The following is a 20,899-nucleotide window of genomic DNA, read 5'->3' on the forward strand; positions in this document are numbered from 1 at the left end:
TGAATATTGTGTGAAATTATCTGGTATAGTCAAGCGTAAGGAAACCGATCGAATGTAAATTGGGATCCTTCATGTTCTCCAGTTTTTATCAGAGAACAAAGTGTTCGACAGACTAGACAAGAATAAATCTAAAGTAAGTGATTTACGCTCGTCTGAAACTTGGTCAAATGATACTTTCGTAATTATAATTATCTTAGTTTTGTGAGCGTGCATCAGCGGCGAATGATACGTAGAGTGTGAAGAAATTAACTCTCTGGTAATAATTTGTGTACGGATAACAAACTGTTTAACATGATACGGTCCATTTGACCTTTTGAAATTGACCCAAATAAAATTCAATTGTAGGTAATCATTAAAAATATTCATCTTCTTCTTCTCCTCCTTCATCCTGATCTTCTTATTCTTTTCACACGGGTATAACTACTTAAGGGCATCAACGTCTCTCGCTGCGTTATAGCTTCCTCCTTCTATTTGGATATTATTTTTCGACTGACGAGAGCGTCGGACGGAGGTGAATTCTCTTCGGCGTCGATTTTGCATCTACGTTTTTACAACGTACAATTATTAACGTTAACAAAGCTGTTATGGAAGTCGAAAATCAACAACGAACGAAAGGTCTGTACAACAATAACGTAATTTCAGAAAATTATACACACCCTCCGAGAAATATCGGATTTCAATTTTAACGTACCATTTTAACGTAGCAAAATTTAAACTGTCGTAAAATCTGACGGGAGCCGCTTTGTGGTTTACAAAACTGACAGGTCACTCCAAATTTTTACCGACGAATCCTTTTTCGCAAAAAAATCCTCCTTTGTTACGCATTAACTTCCATCTGCTTGAAACAGCGGTCAAAATCGTGGTGTTTCAGTTTATTCTTCGGCTCCATGAATCGGGGTTTTCTTTAATTGCGAGTCGAAAATTCAAAGAGGTCGCGACATTGGTTCAGAAGGTTACAGTACTGTATAATACTGATGAGTTTTTTCTGTTTGTACAGGTGTAAAGCCGCCGTTAGAGAGTGAAGTCCAAGATGCAGTTGATCAAACAGGTAAATCGAGGAAAGGTTTGAACGTCAAACGCAGCTGTAAGCAATTGGCAGTTGGCTTATTCTTCGGCACAACAACATTCGGCGGAATGTAGACGCCAATAATTTAGTCCTCTTTGTGTTATTCAAAGACCCTCATCCGCACCTGACGGCCATTCAACCCTAAAAAGTCCAATACGATCGTTATCTTTATCACAGGTTTCGGAAAATTTCACTACAAACTCTTCGTCATCTGTTCAATGGTGTTCATGAACACCGGACTCGGAGCCAGCAGCTCGGGTTTGATCGTACCTGCGGCTTCATGCGACTTCAAAATGAGGACCGAGGACAAGGGTCGGTTGACCGCCGCACCGATGCTCGGTAATCCAACGCCCTCTCAGTTTCCTTCTTCGTCCGAATTCACCTTATCGTTGAGAAAGGTTCTTCATGGTCATATCTCGCAGTTTTTTTCCGACATTCCCACCTCCCCCGTTCCACCCCTTCCTTTTCTGTCCGCAAGTGCAACTGACGAAAAAAGCTCAACCTCATTTCGAACGACGAATTAACTGCACGGCCACTCACGTGATGCATAAAGTGCCCCGAAGCTTTGATCGATATGTCCGACACTCGGGACGGTCAAGTGTCTAATTTCCATTAGTGAGACCACGTGACAAACCGACTCACAGACGCACCGCGTGATACGGTATCACTTTTAACTAAACGATGTCGTACGACGCGTCTCCCGGTACGACGGTTATTAATTTTCAATTGATAAAAAGTCGGTGATGAAAACTGGATACGATCATCGACGTTTGCGCGCTGTGGAAACATGTTAAAAATCCATAAGCATCGGTGGAACCATTCTTCGATAATCCCAACTCACTGACATCTCGGTTGGAATCGCTATCGTCGTCGTCATTTGCTACGAGCTACACATCCGATCTATCCATTGTCTGAACAAATCACTCAACATCTTGCGGTTCATCGTTATCTTCATTTTTCAGGCATGGTCTGCGGCTCGTACTTCTGGGGATGTTTGGCGGACATTAAAGGTCGGCGAACAGCGCTGCTGGCAGCACTTTTCCTCGACGGATGTGCCGGTCTTACTTCAGCTTTCGTTCCGAATTATTGGGTCTTCGCTTTCCTCAGGTTCCTAAATGGATTCGCGTGAGTGAAACCCGCGAGCACTAGATATTGGGTGCAATTTTCAGCCTCGAAATGTAATATATATGTATATATATATACGTATAAAAGCATTCGTTTTCCAGCATCACCGGACAGAGTGCCATGATATTTCCATACCTCGGTGAATTTCAACCCAAGAGATTGAGGGAGACCATTCTCTGCTGGCTGGAGATGGCTTGGACTGCTGGGATCATCATGCTCCCTTGTACGTCCGCTAATACATATAACCCACTTCGCCATCATAATTCTTTTAAAGGATTCATAATCTTATAGTACATGATCCTTGTACTATCGATTTGAGATTTATCATCGTCAGAATATATCCGGAAGGACAAAATGTCCTTCGTAAAGATGAACGTGTGCAGCGTCTGGCTGATAAACGGTTCCTTAAGCCTCTCTCGTTTCATGCATCTGAAAAGTGACAGTGACAGACGTCAACGCACGTACCTACACGCCACTTTTGTAATTCACCGTCACAATGAATCTTCCTATCACAGTGCTGGGTTGGCTGATAATCCCAATGACGTTCCGCTACACCTCGGAGAACTTCTCCTTCGCCTCGTGGAACCTCTTCGTCCTGATCTGCTCGCTGCCGGCTCTCTCGTTCAGCGCGGTGCTCCTTTTCTTTCCAGAATCACCAAAGTACCTGTTTGAGGACAGTCAGGATCACCGAGCGATGCAGATTCTGGCTCGGATGTACGCTGAGAACTCGGGAAAGCCGGCCGAAAATTATCCCGTAAGTAGTGGCTGATGTGCTGGAGACAGTACAATTCAAGGGTAATTATTTGCCGGATGAATAATCGGCACCGATTCATAGTTGTACACTGAGAAAAATTTCATTTGTTACAGTAACTAGAAAAATTGAGTAAAACAGGTATCGTTAAAAAAACTGTTTGAATAATGTGTAACCGTAACTAAAAATTTCTCTCAGTGTAGAGTTTTATAAACGAGATTCACTCCGTTTGGGTGCAGGTGAAGTTCGTCAGGAGCGGCGGTGATCCTTTGGAAGCTAAATTGGCGGTAGTTTCAAACGACGGTCTAATTTCACCGGTGAAAATAAAGCGCCGTAAGAAGCTGCTAGGGAAAATGTTGGGCGACATCGTCAAGCACACGATGACGATACTGCGGCCACCGTACCTTACGATAACGCTTCTCACCTCGACGATACAGTTTGCAATGACCGCCGCTTATTACACCCTGATGAGCTGGTTTCCGGAACTCTTTCGAAGGTTCGCCGAGTTCGAGAAGGAAAATCCGGATAGTTCTGCCGGCATTTGTTCCCTTTCCGTCGTAATGCCAGTCGCCAACTCTACCACGGTAGGTTTCGTTTCAAGGGTAGTTAGGGCAAAACGGTACAAGAGTCCCAAAATTTGGTTCTTCGATTGAAAAAAAAAAAAAAAAACCAAAAATTACTTTCCAGAGTTTTTCAAGCTCTGTAAAATAGCCCAACTCCCATTTTTATGATCAAACAATAGAATAGTATGGTAAATCAATTTTATTGACACAAATCGAGGCATGTAGCGAAGCATTTCGATGAGGCCCATTTTTTTCTTCTCAGTCGTGACATTAAGCGATTTTTCGAACTTTGAACTGACTAGGACCCACAGAAGATCAAGGCTGATCGTTGAGAAAGACCGATTAAAATCTGTTTCGTAAGTTTAATATTGTAACTATGTTTTTAATCAGCATCCAAACTAGAAAAAAAAAATTAGGACGAACTGCTTTGGAAGGATTTGGGCCATTTGAAAGAGCATGAAAAAATCTAAAAAGTACTTTTTGATTTTGTGTTTTAAATTAATAAATCAAATTTTGTGACAGTTTTTTTACCTTCTGAAAAATAATAATGATGGCACTTGTACCGTTTTACCGTACCAACTTTTATGACGAATAAATCTTTGCCAGTCATGCCGATCGAGTTTCACTTGCACATTTTGTTTTATTGGAATCAATGACAATGCGAAGTATTGTTATTGACAATGTAACCTTAACGCGAGGTTAGCTGGCCGAAAATCGATGTTAAGTTTAACATTTATCAAATTGTCATTCTCATAAGCTCTGAAAATCTTTTTAATATTGAAATAATATAAAATGGTGGAATAACAAATAAAAGTTGAAATATCGATACTTCGTTTCAAAACCCTTTGAAACGTTCATAAATATAGTATATCTGTTCAGTTCTAGAAGTTCACTGAAAAATTTGCTTATTATTCTCACGATTGAAAATTTAATCTTGCAACATCGCACCGACATTGATTACGATCAGCAAATGTCGATATGGAATTGACAGCTGAAAAAAAAGTAATCTTCTTTGCTGCAAACTTTCTAAAAAACAGTCTTCCGAATAAAACGAGCCATCGTAAAGAAAAATCGGACGAATCTGCTAGATTTACAATAATTTTCAAGCGATTTTAGACGAAGCATCAACATCCAAGCTTTCGTTTTTAACTCCAGTATTTATGTATTTTTGCACAGATTTTGGCGATTTAGAAATACAATAATATGATAAACACCTCAAGCGCGGCTACATGTTAATAAAATGACTAAAAAATCATCGATTTTCACCCAACCCACGGCTCTGTTAAATCGCGCCTGACCAATTTCAATGTACAGAATTACCTTAAAACAATCTTCAGCAGGTAGACGTCGTAGATGAATTTGGGTGTGAGACCAAACTCCAGGGTTCCGTCTTCCTTTACACAATTTTTCTGGGTCTGGCCTGCATTCCCACCAGCGTCTGGCTTCCCTTATGCATCGGACGTCTGGGGTACAGATTTTTTTTGGGTAAGGCTCTTAGTTTCACAAGTATCAAAGCTAAATTGAAAATGTGCTTTTATATAACTCGTGAATTTTTTACGCGTTTTTTTCATGACGGTTGAGCGAGTCTGTGAATGGGCATGCGCGAAGTACAGAAAAGTGCTTTTTTCCGTACTGCGCGCATGCGCCGTAGCAAAAAATCTGACATTACGCGACCCTAACCTCAATTTCGGGCTTTGTGAAAAAACGCTCAACGCTGCTACGCAATATACGATTTTTACTATCACTGCTAATTTTTGCGACAGAGACTTGAAAATACAAACTCAGTTGTTAAACTATTACATTCTTACCAACTTTAATTTTTCAGTCGTCAGCACTGTGTTTCCGGGCGCTGCTGCCGTTGGTCTCTTCTTCGTAACGTCATCGACACAGAATCTGATAGTTTCTTGTATATTCGAAGCCCTGACATCGATGGGAGTTAGTGTGGTTTACTGTGTGCTGGTCACTTTTTATCCCACACATTTGAGGTAATACGATCGATATATGTACGTTTCATTTTCCCCAAGGAGCAGTTCACTTTTCGAACCTTCGTAATTGCTTCGAATAACTTCGGAAGTATCTCTGTAACAATACAATTATCCAGTAATTTTTTTTACGATCAATTAAAACAATATCACAATTCATCAGAATTTGATTTTTCTCTGTACATCGTCTAAAGAAAAAAAAAAAAAAAAAAATTAATCGGAAACACTAGTTATCTCGTCGTTATGTCTTCTGCAAATTTTAACGAATCATTTCGTCCCAATTACCTTAAATTTTCACCTTCCTTAACTTGGAATTTGTTTTTCGAAAAGTTTTCACTCCGCACTGAAGAAAATCCCCGGAAATTCGAAGATTTAAAATAAATTAAGAGAAAAATGGAAAAGGATCAAGAATATTTGGCTGATGAATATATTCGAAAACAAAGTTTACACTCGCGTGTTGTTTTCAGGGTAATCGCGGCGTCCTTTTCTGCATTGTGCGGTCGTTCCGGTGCGCTAATTGGGAACCTGATGTTCGGCTACCTGTTGGACCTTCATTGCATTGTTCCGATTGCGGTGGTCGCTGGCCTACTGTTCTGTGAGTTTCATTCTAAATATATCCCAACCTTCCGCTTTCCTATTCTCGACGTAAATTAGGGGTCCAATAATAGCACGCACTGTACATACATCTCTGTATACTAAGGTGGTCGTTAATTTTCAACGGATACTTTTCGTTCCTGGAATCGATACATAACGACGAACAAACCGTGAGTGAATTATTTCAGATTTTTAGCTTCATTGGGATAGGTGGCGAAATCTATTTGAAATTTGTAAAAAAAAAGAAAAAAAAAAAAAAAAACAAACACACATTTTCGAGTAAAATGAAAGTAACCTGTTCTTTGATTCATTTTATACGATCGGAAGAGAGGAAAAAATCGAAAATTACAAGAAAGAAAAAAAAAAATATAAAAACCAAATAATTTCGACAGAAAAATGTATTTGACGGTGTTTTTATCACATTGCAACGTTGTCCGGACTATATTTATTCAACATAAAACACCCATCTACGGTATAAACGTTAAAACATATCATACATCGTTCATAGGTTTGAATATATGGTCATGGTAAAATAAATAAATAAATATATAAAAATGCAGCTGCGGTCGGCTTTGAAATGCTTTTCATTTGTGAAATTCATTTCGACACCTTTTTCAACTTCGTGACTCGAGAATTTCTTCTTTTCTCCCAAGTTTCGAGCAACAAAGAGAAAAATGAAGTGAGAAATAGTTTTCTACTTTTTGTGCTTGAAGAATGACATCTTTTTCCACTTGAAAAAATTTACAAATCAAATAAAACGAACTGTTCGATGGTTTTTTTTTTTTTCTTTTTTTCTTTTCAACTTGAATACTGAGATTCTTGTTTTGTTTATTTTTTTCTATCCTTTAATTTCAAACCGATACCGGCACTCCTTCCAATCGAGCTAGAAATCTGAAAGAATTCACACACTATCATTTCGTCATTATCTGTCGATTCCAGGGTGAGAAGTATATACGTTGAAGATTAAAAAAACACTCTGGTGTATAAGTTATATACACGTACAGACTTATTAGCCAGCATTTGGTAATTAGTAAGGTTGATAGGTCAAGATCTTAGAACAACAATTATCCCTATTATTAGCGTGATTTCCGTTTCAAAATATGACCAACCGAAGCTTTATATTCTTCTCAAAATAACCGTCGCCTATTCACATAACATCAGACCTTACACCAATTCACTCACGTAATGTAATTAATTACACTGCACAGTTGGCGCAGCTCTGACCTTCTTTTTGCCAAGGAAAGCTAAACTTGAGAAAACCGATTCTACGCCTGTGATGAACTAGAACACGATGCCAACATGTTCCGTTAAAGTAGGTATTAGAAAAAGTAGAATAAAAAAAAAAAAACATAAATAAACAATCATGTCTCACACGTTTTCCATCTCTTTCGTAAATTTTCGCACTTTTTAGAATCAATAATCGTTGTAAAATAATAACCATCCTCATGTTGTGAATAAATAATGCGTCAAAATTGTTTGCACCCTTCTTCGCGCACATCGAAATATCAGCTTGTACAGAAAGCAAACGACAATATTGACAATAATAACGAAATAAGGACGCAACGTTTCGCGATGGAATTACACAGGTGTACAAACATTCTTTTCAACAATTGGACAAACTTGTGTTTTTCATCGCTTAAAAGTTAACGAGACTGGAAAAGTACCGCAATTATCACAGCTTAATAATTAATATATCGCAAAATGGACGATCTCATTAACTTCGAATGAGGAAAAAGTGTGTCAAAATTTATCGAACGCCTGGCAGCGAATATAAAATATTTTGATTTCAAAATTTAATTTGATGCCTTAATGCCTTAATTTGATATTCATTGTCAGTTATTTACCTATTAATTTATTCCGGCAGACGCTGACCATCTTCGCCTTGCAAGGAATCGCATTTCTGCTCTACGTTGCGACGAAATTTCCTGGGATCGCATGGACGGTGAATTTTGGTAAATGGAAAAGCGCGCAAGAATCATACTGCGACATAATTAATCATTCGCAGTAACTGTAATATCGCATTATACCTACTTTGCGCAAGTGAGCCATGACGTACCAATAATTATTACCTTCTATAGATAAATAAATAAACGTATAGTTAAAACAAATGCGTGCGTGACCGCTTACGCCGCGTGTGCGTGTGTATTTTTATGTCAACTTACAATATCGATAAATATGTAAAAATAATTTGCACATCGTGCGGACGTGTGTATATTGCAATAAAAATTCACACTCTTCAATTTCACCGCGTACCTAATTACATTATTTCTCCAAATGAAAATACAGGAAAAAATCATTCGTGTGATCGTTTAACTTTTGCTTTGTTTATTTTATTTTATTTTTTTATTCGTTTCACCTACGGAGGAAAGATATCCAATGCAATAGACACGATTCCAGGTATAATGAGCGGCGTATCTAGTTCAACAAAATTGATATCAGTGGCCGATGATGATCGGAACCCAACCTCAAGGCAAGTATATGGTCTAAACGAGCAAATCTATTTCCGTACACGGATCCATTAATCTAATCTTCGAATGGATCGATATAGAAGTCTTCCGACAATTACTGCCTCCCTGTTATTATTACATTCCACGGTATAATGACGTGGTTTTTTTTTCTTTTTTTTTAAATTTTTTCTATGTCACAACTCGTACAAATCTCCGACGATGCTGGTAGAAATTCAAACGGTTTGTTATTAAAAAATAACCGGAAATTAACGATCAGCTACTGAATCACACCTGCTATCGGAAAATACCTGGTATAATCGCGTATGCGTCTAAAAGACTTGTTGTCAACTATTCCCAAGTACTAAAAATGTGTCACCTTGTTTTCACGTTGATCTCTTCTCTCTCTATCTCTCTCTCTCTCTCTCTCTCTCTCTCTCTCTCTCTCTCTGTTCGTCTATCTTTTTTTTTTCTTCTTATTCTTTTGCTCTAGGTATAAATTTTTGTTTACTTCACACCGATTTCTCGTCACTGTTTCAGTAGTCTATCGAAGCCACGCGGGAGATAAGATCGTGACGTGAAATCACCATTCGTAGAAAATGGATGAGAAAAAGAAAAAAAATAAAAAAAAATAAAATAAAAATTAACAAATAAAAAACGTTATCAGATCTTACCGCGACGCGGCGTTATCTACAGCTATAATATAACGCGGTACTTCAGGAAGCGCTTTAATAAGATTCGATATCGCGATATCAAAAACCTGCTACTACAACGACAGGGGATAAAATAATATATATATATATGTGTATATATATATATATATATAAATATATATATATATATAGAGGTCGGTCACTCGATCGTCGTAATCAATTTTATGAATTGAACACCGTTATTATTTGAATCAATGAAAACAGTGTCACGTGTATGAATGAACAGCTCGCGTTTTAGAATCTTGGTTAAGATCGTGTTTGAGCTGGTGATAAAAAAAAAAAAAAAACAACTACACCGTCAATTATTATCAATTATTATGGTACCAAGAAAATGCATACACTTTTGAAATTTATGCCTGAATTACAATAAAAAATAATATTTAATTATTGAGCTTTGAATTTTTCATAGAATTTTCGTGAAGACGAATTTTTCACATTGCGAATTTCCTGCGTGTAAAAATTGTCCCTCGAATGATCGCGTTTTATTAAAGATCCATTATACGGAGCGTGTCATACTCGCGTGTTTTTTACCCAACTATGACAGTCACATATATAAACGTCTTCAACTGTGTAAATAAACGATTTCTAATAACAAGATGCGAGTATAATCGAAGGAAAATTGGAGCCACTAAGATCTGCAATATTATAATCAACACGTCTTTTATTAGACATTATAGATCGAAAATTGCAGATAGCACGCGGGGACATTTCGGCGTAAACAAGTTTACAATTATTAGCCTGCTAAGGATTTTGCCTGAAAAGGAAATTACGTCCAACTATGCTGGCCAATTATCATCGCAGGCTTGGAAACATGAGATGTTAATATAATTGGTCGCTTCGAATCGGGTTTTTAGCTATGCAAATTCGAATGAGCGAGAAGCCTCGACGCGTGATAGGAAAATTTGAAAAATCAATCAATCTTATCCCAGAACTATTTCTAAAAAATGAATAACTCATTAGCTATAATTTAAACGAATAATTATCGCACAAAGCTTCAAGCCGAACAACTGCCGTGCGAATGAAAGCTCAAATGATCTGAAATTTCATTCTTATCATTACTGAAATCAATATTAATTTTAATTTTTTTTCAACGTCAAAATTTTATCAAAATCATATCAATTTACTCTGTATGAATCGATTATACATTACGAGGTTAAAAATACTGCGACTAATGTGAAATTTTTACAATAAACGACCACCGTTGGTCAAGATTTGCAGCAAAAATTTTTCTTACGATTACTTGTGAAAGATATTGTTTTCGTCAAAATTCGCTGTCATTAATTGTCGATCAATTTCACCATTATCGATTTCAAACTGACACCTAATTCGTAACTTTCGTTTGAGAAAAGTTTCTCAACTTCACGAGCACGAGTTTCCAGAATATTTATTAATTCTTACGGTTCCTGTTTAGCACTAAAAATCTCGATTAACGAGTTCAATTTTAAACTTGACTTACATCTCATTACATGTATATAACACACACACACACACCTGACAGACGACAGTACGAAGTTTGTTCGTAAGAAAATTTTATTTCTCATTCATCCGCATCAATTGAAACAATATTTAACCATTGATATATATACAATTTCAACAATATACAATACATACCCGTAATAATTCAAGGAACACGCACAGATGTATAAACGTCTTCGTTGAAAAGAAGAAAAGCTCATCGACGATTCTTATCGTCGTCGGCAATAACAATCCCGGTCTTATTTTGACAACTAATTCTTCTTCTCTCTCTGTTTCTAAGAAACCGAAGCCTTGCCGCAGTCTCAGTGTCGCATTCTCGTCGCGATCATTTCCGCGATTAGCGAAAAACACTGTAATTATTCCACTTTGTTCTCTACGGCAAAAATAAAAAAGTAAAAAAAAAGAAAATAAAAAAATAAATAAATAAAAAAAAAAAAAAGAAGAAGAAGAAAACAAAATTAACAAAAATAAAAGAAAAACGTGTATACTCCTACGATATATATGTCATGTGTATATATATATATACCGTATATGTAGATATGTGTATTATTTTTGCGACATTGTTTACGGCAATTAGTGATGTCTACAGAGCGAAAACATGTACTGTTCATCGATGACAAAGCGTCAATGGAACGACGTATATGTACATGTGTGTATGCACATATGTGCACATATATATATATATATATATATATATATAAGCTAAACAAGAAGAACCGTTGACTCACAGAGTCGTGTCGGCGACGAGTATTCGCGACGGTTGAATTGTTAAGAAAAATGCGTGTGTAAGAGGTGAAGCTAGAAGTAAAATAAAAATAAATCGGCGGAAGTGATAGACAATGAAGGTGAATTGCCGCGGCAAGTATTTGGACGAAGTAATACCTGAGTATCGGAATAATTGAGATATACATCGAAGTGGAATAAGACGTGTCAGTCGTTGTGAAGTCGTCGGTTGCAATCGGTTGTAAGTTCTGGGAAATGATCTGTCCGAGGAGAATATATCGACGATCCGAATCGCGGATAGTTCTTCTGGTGTAAAACGAAAGCTGGGCGACCACACGTATCGGGAGATAGAGAGATAGAGAGACTCACGGACGGACACGATGCGTGTTTGATACGTTAGCGAAGACGTCGATTAATACAAAGCTGATCGAGGAGAGATCGAAGCAACGCGGGTGTCTGCGGAACGATCGTCGTCAGTGTTTGTCGGAACTTGACGGTATCGAATCGCGGAGACTTGAAACGTCGATCGGCTCTTTCACTGCAACGGTAGTTGGAAACGATCTCGGAAATATAACGGGGAAGAGATAAAGTTATTCGGCCGATATATCAGACGCGCGTAACGCGCTGCAAGCTCGGCGAAAGCTCGCTCGCCGATGATCTTCGAGATTTCGCCACGTAACGCATCCGACGCGATACGCCTCGCGCAATTATAGCCCTCTGACAAAACCGAGTCTTCTAAGCTGTGCACCGCTAAGTTCTAATTAGGGATACCAAGCCGAACGAGCTGCATGCGCCGCTGATCAACGACCGCCTTTTCTGACATTGAGCCATTTTTCTCAAAGCCAAATTCCCTTCCCGATAGACGGACGGCAATAAAGCTCTACAGATTTTCAAACATACACGGAACGGGTCCGAAAGTCAAGTGCGTTTTGATTTGTCGTGCAAATTTTGTTATTTTATTTATTTATTTATTTATTTTTTTTTATTAAAAGTTGCCTTCTACTCGTTCAGTTGTACGGAAATTAATTTCACCGTCCGGTCGGGTGCGTAAATTTAAATACACACACACGCACGCAATTTTTATACCGTTTAATTCGATCGTTTTTCACGCATTATTTTTCACTCTACGTTATGTTTATAGAAATAAATCTACGACGATAAAGATCTCCGATAAAAAATGGTATCATCGTAGTTTGTATTTTTTTTTTTTTTTTTTTTTTTCTTTTACGATATTCCACGGAACAATTGAATAACGTAACGCTATTTGAGGCAGCGACGTGTTTTAAACAATCGTCACAATTCTTAGGTACGCGAAACGGTTTCCGTCAACCCTGCAAGTGTCTGCTCTAAAAACAATCTCGATTGCTTGAAACTATAGATACTTAAACCGACCAAGAATATATAATTAAATGTAAAACGTACCTGCGAGTCTCCACGCCGATTTCGCAATCGTTAAACTAACTGCAGCATTGAGCGAAGCCATTCATCGTAGACGAGATTTCGACGGAAGTTGGATGCGTTCCTACTCGTCCATAATTCGTTTCGGATTTCGGTGAAACTTTTGTCGAAGTTCTCATCACGCCGCGATCTATGATCTGCACCCTTCAACGATAGCAAAAATCAATTTGGTAAGATATTTTTCGAACACGATCAACGAATCTATCCGATTCGTTGTTAGACAGTACGTAATTTAATTAACACACGCGTGTAACAAATTTTTTTCTTTCCAAATATAGTTCGTTTCATAGACTTTTTTTCAAATCGTAATCTATGAGAACATGCGATTCGAGTTTAAAAATAACCACCGATATCTTTAATTGCCTGTTAATTTCCTGTTTTCATAGATAAATTTTTTAACTTTTCATCGTATAATCTTACAAATATTTTTAACCTTTCAGAAGTTTACGGTGAATTTTTTTTTTTTTTTGTCTACTTGACTTTTGTTTTCTTTTTATTCTTCTACCTTGCAATCATCGTAAATAAAAATTTAAAACTGTTCGATTATTTCGTCTCGTAGAGATTGGCATCGAAACGTTTGAAAATCAAACTGAAGAAAACAGAGAAGATAAAAAAAGAAGAAACAGAGTTCCGGTGATTAAACGCTACAGAAACGTACAAAGTAATCCAAAAGCGTGCTTGTAATTCTCTAATAATTCCAAACAAAATGCCTGCACTGAGCGAAATTTTTAATTCCGGTTACCGCTCAGTCCTTAACTATTTTCATTTTTATCACAATCGAAAAATATAGTTCTAGGTGGAAAATGAAAATTACTTTTCTACCTGTTACCAGAAAATCTAGTATTCGTTGCTACTCTTTCTCATTACGATCAATGTTGCTATATTTTCTTGCAAATGTTGCGAAAATTTAACGCTCGTGGAAGAATAAATTGACGTTAAAGCCTTGTTTAACCAAAAAAGTAGGTTCGAATCGTCGGTGATAACTAATTCGATCCATCCGTATTATAAATTATACAAGTTCAGCGTATTTAAAGGTATGCATGCGTACGAGTGTCGGAAATCACGACTCTGTTATAATATTTATTGAGAGGGCTGTCAATTGTAGACTGTCAGGCTACTACTCGAATGTGTCGATTGATATCGGCGATTGAATTGATTGTCCGTATCTTTCAATAACTCACGCTGCCGACAAAGATCACCGATGGATCAAACAACGCGTTTATATTCTTGAATGATACACGCACTCGAACTGCTACTTACACGAGTACATTTGACTGGTAAATTTTTCTGTCTCGTTTCCTGATTGTTCTGACGCGTTCAATCTATCCGTCAAATAGTACGATCGTGTCATGTTATGCAGTGTCACTCGTCACCGTTGAGAAACACTTCAACATACAAGTAGCCAAAATGAAAAATCTGACAATGTTAATCGTTAAACTGTACAACACGTCTAAGAATTGTACGAAATTTCACTTTTTTTTTATCCAACTTGTCAGGTTGAAAAATTTCGCCTCTGAAATTCGAAATAATTGGTAAAAATTTGAATCGATTTCAATTCGGCTGTCCTACGCGTCACTGATTTTATTTACTCATCCATGTATTTCTATGTTTGAAAATTTCCTGTCCACAATTCGTCGAACATCGTGCAGTTTTCAATCAAATTCGAAAGCGAAGTCTGTTTTTTTTTCCATCTTCCTTCGTTCGTGTCAAATTTTACAGATAAAAAAACCTTGACTCGCTGTCTGATTTTCTTCACGTTCTTTCGTTCAACTTGACAGTAAGATTTCTTCAATTTTCTCAATCAAGTTCAATCTCGCTGCTGCCTATTGCAATTCAAATCTAAATTAGTTTTGAAGGACGAACATGAATGATATTACATACCGATCCAATATTCAACTGTATGGAATATCATAGCGAATTTCAGACGAATAAAACTGTTCCATTCCGTGAACTTTGTTTGAAATTTGAAATTCATATTTATAACAAAAATTTATTATAACACGACGCCTTCACAAAATTTCCGACCAAACATTTCTCTCGTTGCGTAATAGGATGTCTATCCTCAAAATTTGCGTGTCATCTTTCACGTACGAGTAAAAATTACCTGTAAAAAGCCAGGATTGTACAATTTTCGCGATATCGTGATCGACGAAATTACATCATCATTACACGGTAGCAATATTTCATCGAGGATTTTATCTTAGCTTAAATTTTTGATCACAGATGTGATTTGGTGTACAGCTGTGTCTCAGACAACGGCATCCGCTTATGTTTTGATTTTATCCAACTTACAAGTCATTAGGTGACGCTGCTTATCCTGAAAATATATATAAAAACAAAAAAAAAAAAGAAAAAAGAAAAAGAATAAAAAAATCACTAATAGCAAATACGACCCGAAGATTCATCTTTCAATCGCCTTTGCCTTTCGTAGCAGGATTTTCAATTCGCCAAAATCTCCCTCAGCGTCACGATAATAATGAAAATCCTTTGAAGTATGTGACGTTAAATAAACAATATTTAGCTTTGAATGAAGGGAAATAATTGCAATAAGATATTTTATCGAAATTTGTTTCAGTTTGAGTTTCAGCGATTTCCTAGCTGAAGAAATTTTCAATTGATTGTTGAATTATAAGTCGAACTTTACGAATTCGGTCTCGTATCTAAAATCGCGAATAAAATTCTCAATGTCACTGGCATAAATTATATCAAATTTAAAATTCAATGTGGTAGCGTAAAAAAAATTTCACGTAGCGTCTTTGTTTTGGTTTATTTCACGGTGATCTTAAAAGGTGATCTGTAATTAACTGTTCACCCAAATTTTTGGTACAAATTAGTTCGGACGGTTTTAGGCTATCGCGTTTAAATTCGGTGATTTTAATCTTCTAGAGCTGTCATAAATTGTAAGAAACAGCTGTATTCTTATACAGATCTTTTCATTCGGATAAGACAACGCCTTAAATGCAATTTCCCAAACAATACACATGTTTTCAAAAGATATTGATTCATTTTTCGTTAGTTGGTAAATGAATATCGCTTATTTTTCACCTTTCGTTTCGTACTCTTATTATTTTGTCGTAAACAGGTATGATTCACTCAGTGACACGCATGACCACGACATGTTCTAAAATAAATTTTAACGTTACTGAAAATCATACGTATCCATAAAAATATATGTCCAGTGGAGATGAGATTGAGGATACGATTTTTTCCGCAGCAAATTTCACCTTTTACAATAGCAGGTGTGTTCAAAAAGTTGGCAATAATTTTCAAAATATTACCATTGAAACTTATATTTTGTACGGTAATTATTACAGGAACTGATAAATGTATATTTAAAATTTTATCCAACTTTGCATTTGTCAGTTGGAGAAATTTCAACCGTCCGTCTGATAATTTCTCGATATCTTCACATTGGCAATTGAGAATAAAAATCATTCGATACGATCAATTTCTCCTTCTGTACTTTCGTCGCTGTTCTATCGATAAAAGATTACTTATTTTCAATCGTCAAATCAAGCATTATATATACTGTTGACCAAAAATAGACATGAATCCTTTTGCAGAAAATCCAGCTATAACTTTCGGCGAAATCAAACAAATCGGAAGAAGGTAATTAACATAGATTGATTGAAACAAATAATAATCGGTGAAAATTCTGTTCGCAATAAAATTTCGGTTTCCGACACATGAGACGTATACGCAAAAATTTTTCACATAAAAATGACAGTGTCGAAAGTTGTGAACCGTTCCGGAATGGAAAACAAAGCTGGATCATGTTTGGTATCTTGAAGTAAGGAGTGAAATCAGAAAAACCGAAACAGAAAATAAAAAAAAAAAAAAAAAAAAAAAAAAAAAAAAACGGCAACGACCAAAAAACTATAAAGAGAGGAAGAAACTGAACGGAAACTAAAAAATAAAAAAAATAAAAATAAATTAAAAAAATCATTCCTGTTACGTATCTGCTGAGCGAGATACCAGGTTGACAGGCGATTAGCCGGCGCTCCTTGGCTTCGTAATTCATAAATAAAAACAATAATTTTGCGGAGCGATAACCGCGATCGGCAGATATCGGGGTGCGAACCAATGAGCGAGGGGAGCCGGGGTTCAGAAAGACAAAACCCGCGGACCCGACGAAAAGTTCGACATTCTTTCATTTCACACGCGGGGATTCTTCGCCGGCGATTTAACCAGGGCCGATTCTCCACGGAGGAGTACCGATTTTCATCGTCAACGTTAAAGATCGCCAAGACTGAACATGGGTACGTTTTTACTTTCGTAACAACGCGTTCGTCGATATCATCTCACGATATTTTTTCTCTGAAATTAAGTTGCCGAGGATATCAAAGCTGGACCGTTAAACGTGTTTAAAAAAAAATCGGCAGGTTGTTTTCATACGTTTTTATTGTTTTTGTTTTTTTTTTTTTTTTTCGTTTTTGCTTTTTCCAACATTCAACTTCAACAGTCACTCAAGACGTACAGTATTGTTCATTTATAGTTTCGCAGTGACTGAGTATTTTTTTTTTTTTTTTTTTTCGTTTTTAATCACAACTGAAACGAGTCTTATGTATACAGAAATTTTTTACGCGTCGAATCCACATGACGTGAGTGAACTTATTATTGAATATTACCGTACCTTATGGTGTCACTTATTTACGGTGAAACGAATTTTTTCCAGTTCACCCTCAAAATCAGCTTCAAATAATACGAAAACAATTGCAATACTTTTTCAGATTCTTACCTCAACTCTAACCCGTGTCACTAATAGGATGGATTGCTCCATTTAAAATGAGCGTGTTTCGCATACATTCTCGGTATATGTATGAACATATATATTTTATTACGAGAGCAATAATGTTAAAATAAAAAAAAAAGATTCTGTAACTGCGAGGTTTTAGTGGGCATTAGTGCTACTATCTGATAAAAAATTTATATCACCATACTAAGCAATCTAAACGAATTGCACTCCCTTAGAATAGAAAAAAAAAAAAAAAAATGAGTTTTCGAAGGTATGCAATTCGTCTTAATTGCCTGTTATGACGATGTAGATTTTTTCACACATAGTATCACTAATGCCCAGTAAAACCTCGCGGTTTTAGATTTTTTTTAAAGTTATTACTCTTGCGATAAAATATATACGAACAATGTGAGCGAAACACGTGTATTTTAGGTAATAATCTGTAAAAGTTAGGCAATTGGTTTTGAATTATTTGAAGTTGATTTTGGGAGTGATCCGGAAAAAAATTCGTCAACACCCTAAATAAGGGACACCCTACTGTACCTACAATTTTATTCTGCACTTTTTATATTGTTCATTATATACGATTTTCTATATTTTTCCAGGCTTCGATTTCTTGGCAGATGGAGGCGCCGACTTCGAACATGCCATCACCGTCACAGGTACGAGAGAGATCATGATTTTTTCTTTACTTATCGTTCACTCGAACCATTTTTTGCACCTTTTAAACGTTTAATTAACGTTCGGTGATTCTTTCGCCGTATTCGGGTTTCAACGAGACTTCGACATTGTTTGATTAAAGAGATACGCTTTGCCCGAAGCTTTTTATGCTTATCGTTAAACAAATTGTGAATCGGCACTATTTTCGCTACTATAATTCAATCGAATATACTTATCAGATTTAATTTTTACAAGCACTTACCGAGTACATACTCAACGTTGTTAAAATGATGAATTTTACTGCGGTAATTACGTAAAGATAAGCGATATCCCGAGGGTGTTGTAAAATACCAGAAGGTGCAATCGAATATTCATATCCTGTTATATTGACGTTAGTTTACCGCACGGTGTTTGCCTGGAATGGAGCGTTGCGTAATACGTAATTCGTTCAAGAACTGAAATTTATTGCGGTGATATGATATAACTGCGAGAAATTGAGCAACCTACAACGAAACGACCATAAATCCGCATTCCTCTCTTTCCCTCACGTGTGAAACATGAACGTGGTGGTCAATCGAATTTATCCTTCTCAATAAAAAATAACACGTGAATGTCATACGAATCTGCGATGAAACGGATACCGACTATGCATCTATACATTGTTCACAAAGGCGCCACAATTAACGTATCAGATTATTAACGTTATGATTTACGACGTGTGACGGTCAGCGGGTGTAATCAATTGACTTAGCGGATTAGAATAATCGTAGCTTGTTGACGGATTATCTCTGTAATCTAATACAGCCTCTTCACTTTAAGCTCTTCCCCCGAAAAAATAAAACGACAGCGTTAAACGTACGCACTGGTCTGATATATCGCTCGATTTACCGGCGATCTAGTGATTCATTGCCGATTTGAAAACGGATCGCGATCTATAGGCGGATACGAGCGGACTAGACGACCGGCCTTTAAAAGCTCCCGATCGTGGCGGGGTTGAAATTTCGAATTTGAAGAGTAGCGAATGCATCAAATTTCGAATTCTTTGCTGGCGAAACTTACAGTAAGGAAATCAAACTTTGACGAAACATCAAAGTTTCGAAAGGAGAAAATTCCAAAAGGGCGTAACTCCGACGAGTCAAAGTTCCGAAAGTGCAAAAATGAGAAACTTAAAAAATCGGAAACGTCAAAATTCCGAATGATCGAAGATTTGTGGTTTTGTGAATTTCTGGCTTGGTGAAATTTCACCACTTTGATCTTTCGTTGTTTTGAATTTTCGGTATTTTCACGTTCGGAATTCTAGTAATTTTGATTTTCGGTGTTTCTCATTTTTTAAACCCACTCTTCGATTAAATTACTCGATATTTTTCGAAATTCCGCTCTATCGCAACTTTACTTTTCGGAACTTTGCTCTACCGTAACTTGAATTTCCGAAATCTTGCATTTCGGAACGTTGATCCGTCGGAACTTCAACCATTCGAAACTTTGTCGTTTCTTCAAAGTTTCATTTCTTCATTTCAAGTTTCGGCGGGAGATAATTCGGAATTAGGCGCTTTCGGAACTTTTCAAATTTGGAACTTGAATCCCGCCCCCTTGGATCCTCGCAACCCGAGGTCGCATTACGAAAAATATTGCTTCTTCTTTTCCAGGTTTCGGAAAATTTCATTTCTCGCTGCTCGCCGTCAGCGGGCTGATCTACATGAACACTGCGATCGGCATAACGATATTGTCCTTCGTTTTGCCGGCGGCAAGTTGCGACTTGGAGATGGACTCGACGGCGAAGGGATATTTGACCGCGGCTCCTATGCTGGGTTAGTATTTTTCATTGTTTAAAAAACGGGGCTTCGAAATGTACGGGTGAAAACGGATTTTGACAGCGCAGTGAAAAAAGTGCTCGACGCAAAACTTCGCTCGTTTTTTTTTCTAACAACATCAATCTGTAGACATGTTTTGTTAAAATTTTATTTAACGCGACACAACGTTTCGTTGCAAATGAAAAAATCGATCGAACAATTCCTTTATGGTTACTAAAAAATTCCATTTAATTCGATATACTTGTAAATAAAAAAACTCGATTTTTATATGGTTAAATCAATGAAATAATTCTTGCATAAGGTAGAAGCTTGATTTTATCAAATCATCAGTGATATTAATTTGCTCTCGCAGCTAATTAATCTTGATGTTGCATTTAATTAACGATGTTCAGATATTAGAGCAATTGAAGATAAAATACCGAATTGTTGAGATGTTATTAATTGCTAATAAATGCGTATAAAATAATTTTTTGAGAAAGATCTAACGTGTAATTTTCGTGTGATTAATTATTAAAAATTTGATAATTAACATGTGGTTAATAGTGAATCTCGTGTAAAACGCACATTTTCTATACAATTCAACCACAACTCTTAGAGATAAAAAGACAAAAATGCAAAAATGATTTTAAGAAAACGTATTCTGACGAGCAGTTTTGTAAATATTTCATTCTAAATGATCAAAAATTCACGAAAATATCAGTCAGCCATACTTAAAAATAAATAACATATCCGACTCAAACGTCAAATGTAAAAACTTTTTTCCATTTTATATTTTTTGTCTACGCAAATCCTCCGTTG

At 36.7% G+C, this 20,899-nt stretch overlaps 2 protein-coding genes and 2 long non-coding RNA genes across 12 annotated transcripts in view; 2 read left to right on the forward strand and 2 right to left on the reverse strand.

The window, feature by feature from the left end:
* On the forward strand, positions 1-8,321 carry LOC124216002 (synaptic vesicle glycoprotein 2C-like). 4 transcript variants are annotated; one of them, XM_046620015.1, is made up of 12 exons: positions 2-133; positions 998-1,048; positions 1,244-1,405; positions 2,029-2,191; positions 2,293-2,414; positions 2,707-2,945; positions 3,182-3,526; positions 4,843-4,990; positions 5,331-5,490; positions 5,955-6,082; positions 7,290-7,393; positions 7,946-8,321. In XM_046620015.1, exons 3-11 carry the CDS (start codon positions 1,285-1,287, stop codon positions 7,364-7,366), a joined length of 1,503 nt encoding a protein of 500 aa, XP_046475971.1. In that variant the 5' UTR covers positions 2-133; positions 998-1,048; positions 1,244-1,284; the 3' UTR covers positions 7,367-7,393; positions 7,946-8,321. The 4 variants fall into 4 exon arrangements, with proteins under 4 accessions (XP_046475972.1, XP_046475971.1, XP_046475968.1 ...); XM_046620012.1 differs by lacking the exon at positions 2-133 and adding an exon at positions 478-615; XM_046620014.1 differs by lacking the exon at positions 2-133 and adding an exon at positions 478-615 and having other exon boundaries at positions 4,846-4,990.
* LOC124216005 (uncharacterized) lies at positions 498-2,646 on the reverse strand. Its single transcript, XR_006882500.2, has 3 exons — positions 1,337-2,646; positions 692-1,207; positions 498-617 (listed from the first exon to the last, which is right to left on the reverse strand). It is a non-coding gene; the product is annotated as an uncharacterized lncRNA (long non-coding RNA).
* LOC124216006 (uncharacterized) lies at positions 2,826-17,674 on the reverse strand. Of its 4 annotated transcripts, none has more exons than XR_006882503.2 (6): positions 17,634-17,674; positions 12,860-13,039; positions 10,850-11,087; positions 5,314-5,584; positions 4,826-4,968; positions 2,826-2,964 (listed from the first exon to the last, which is right to left on the reverse strand). It is a non-coding gene; the product is annotated as an uncharacterized lncRNA (long non-coding RNA). The 4 variants fall into 4 exon arrangements; XR_006882501.2 differs by lacking the exon at positions 17,634-17,674 and adding an exon at positions 17,529-17,626; XR_006882502.2 differs by lacking the exons at positions 12,860-13,039; positions 17,634-17,674 and adding an exon at positions 11,597-12,121.
* The window catches only part of LOC124216003 (synaptic vesicle glycoprotein 2B), a 13,234-nt gene continuing 5,259 nt past the window's right edge, over positions 12,925-20,899 (forward strand). The window contains exons 1-5 of one of the 3 annotated variants that reach the window (XM_046620018.2): positions 12,931-13,065; positions 15,978-16,134; positions 16,459-17,154; positions 18,236-18,292; positions 19,937-20,098. In XM_046620018.2, coding sequence (XP_046475974.1) covers positions 17,151-17,154; positions 18,236-18,292; positions 19,937-20,098 — 223 coding nt within the window. In that variant the 5' untranslated portion in view covers positions 12,931-13,065; positions 15,978-16,134; positions 16,459-17,150. Of the gene's footprint in view, positions 13,066-13,454; positions 13,557-15,977; positions 16,135-16,458; positions 17,155-18,235; positions 18,293-19,936; positions 20,099-20,899 lie in introns of all 3 variants that reach the window. The other 2 variants (XM_046620019.2, XM_046620017.2) reach the window with 2 other exon arrangements.

The sequence above is a fragment of the Neodiprion pinetum genome, chromosome 4, assembly GCF_021155775.2.
Source record: "Neodiprion pinetum isolate iyNeoPine1 chromosome 4, iyNeoPine1.2, whole genome shotgun sequence".
In the NCBI taxonomy this organism is placed as follows: domain Eukaryota; kingdom Metazoa; phylum Arthropoda; class Insecta; order Hymenoptera; family Diprionidae; genus Neodiprion; species Neodiprion pinetum.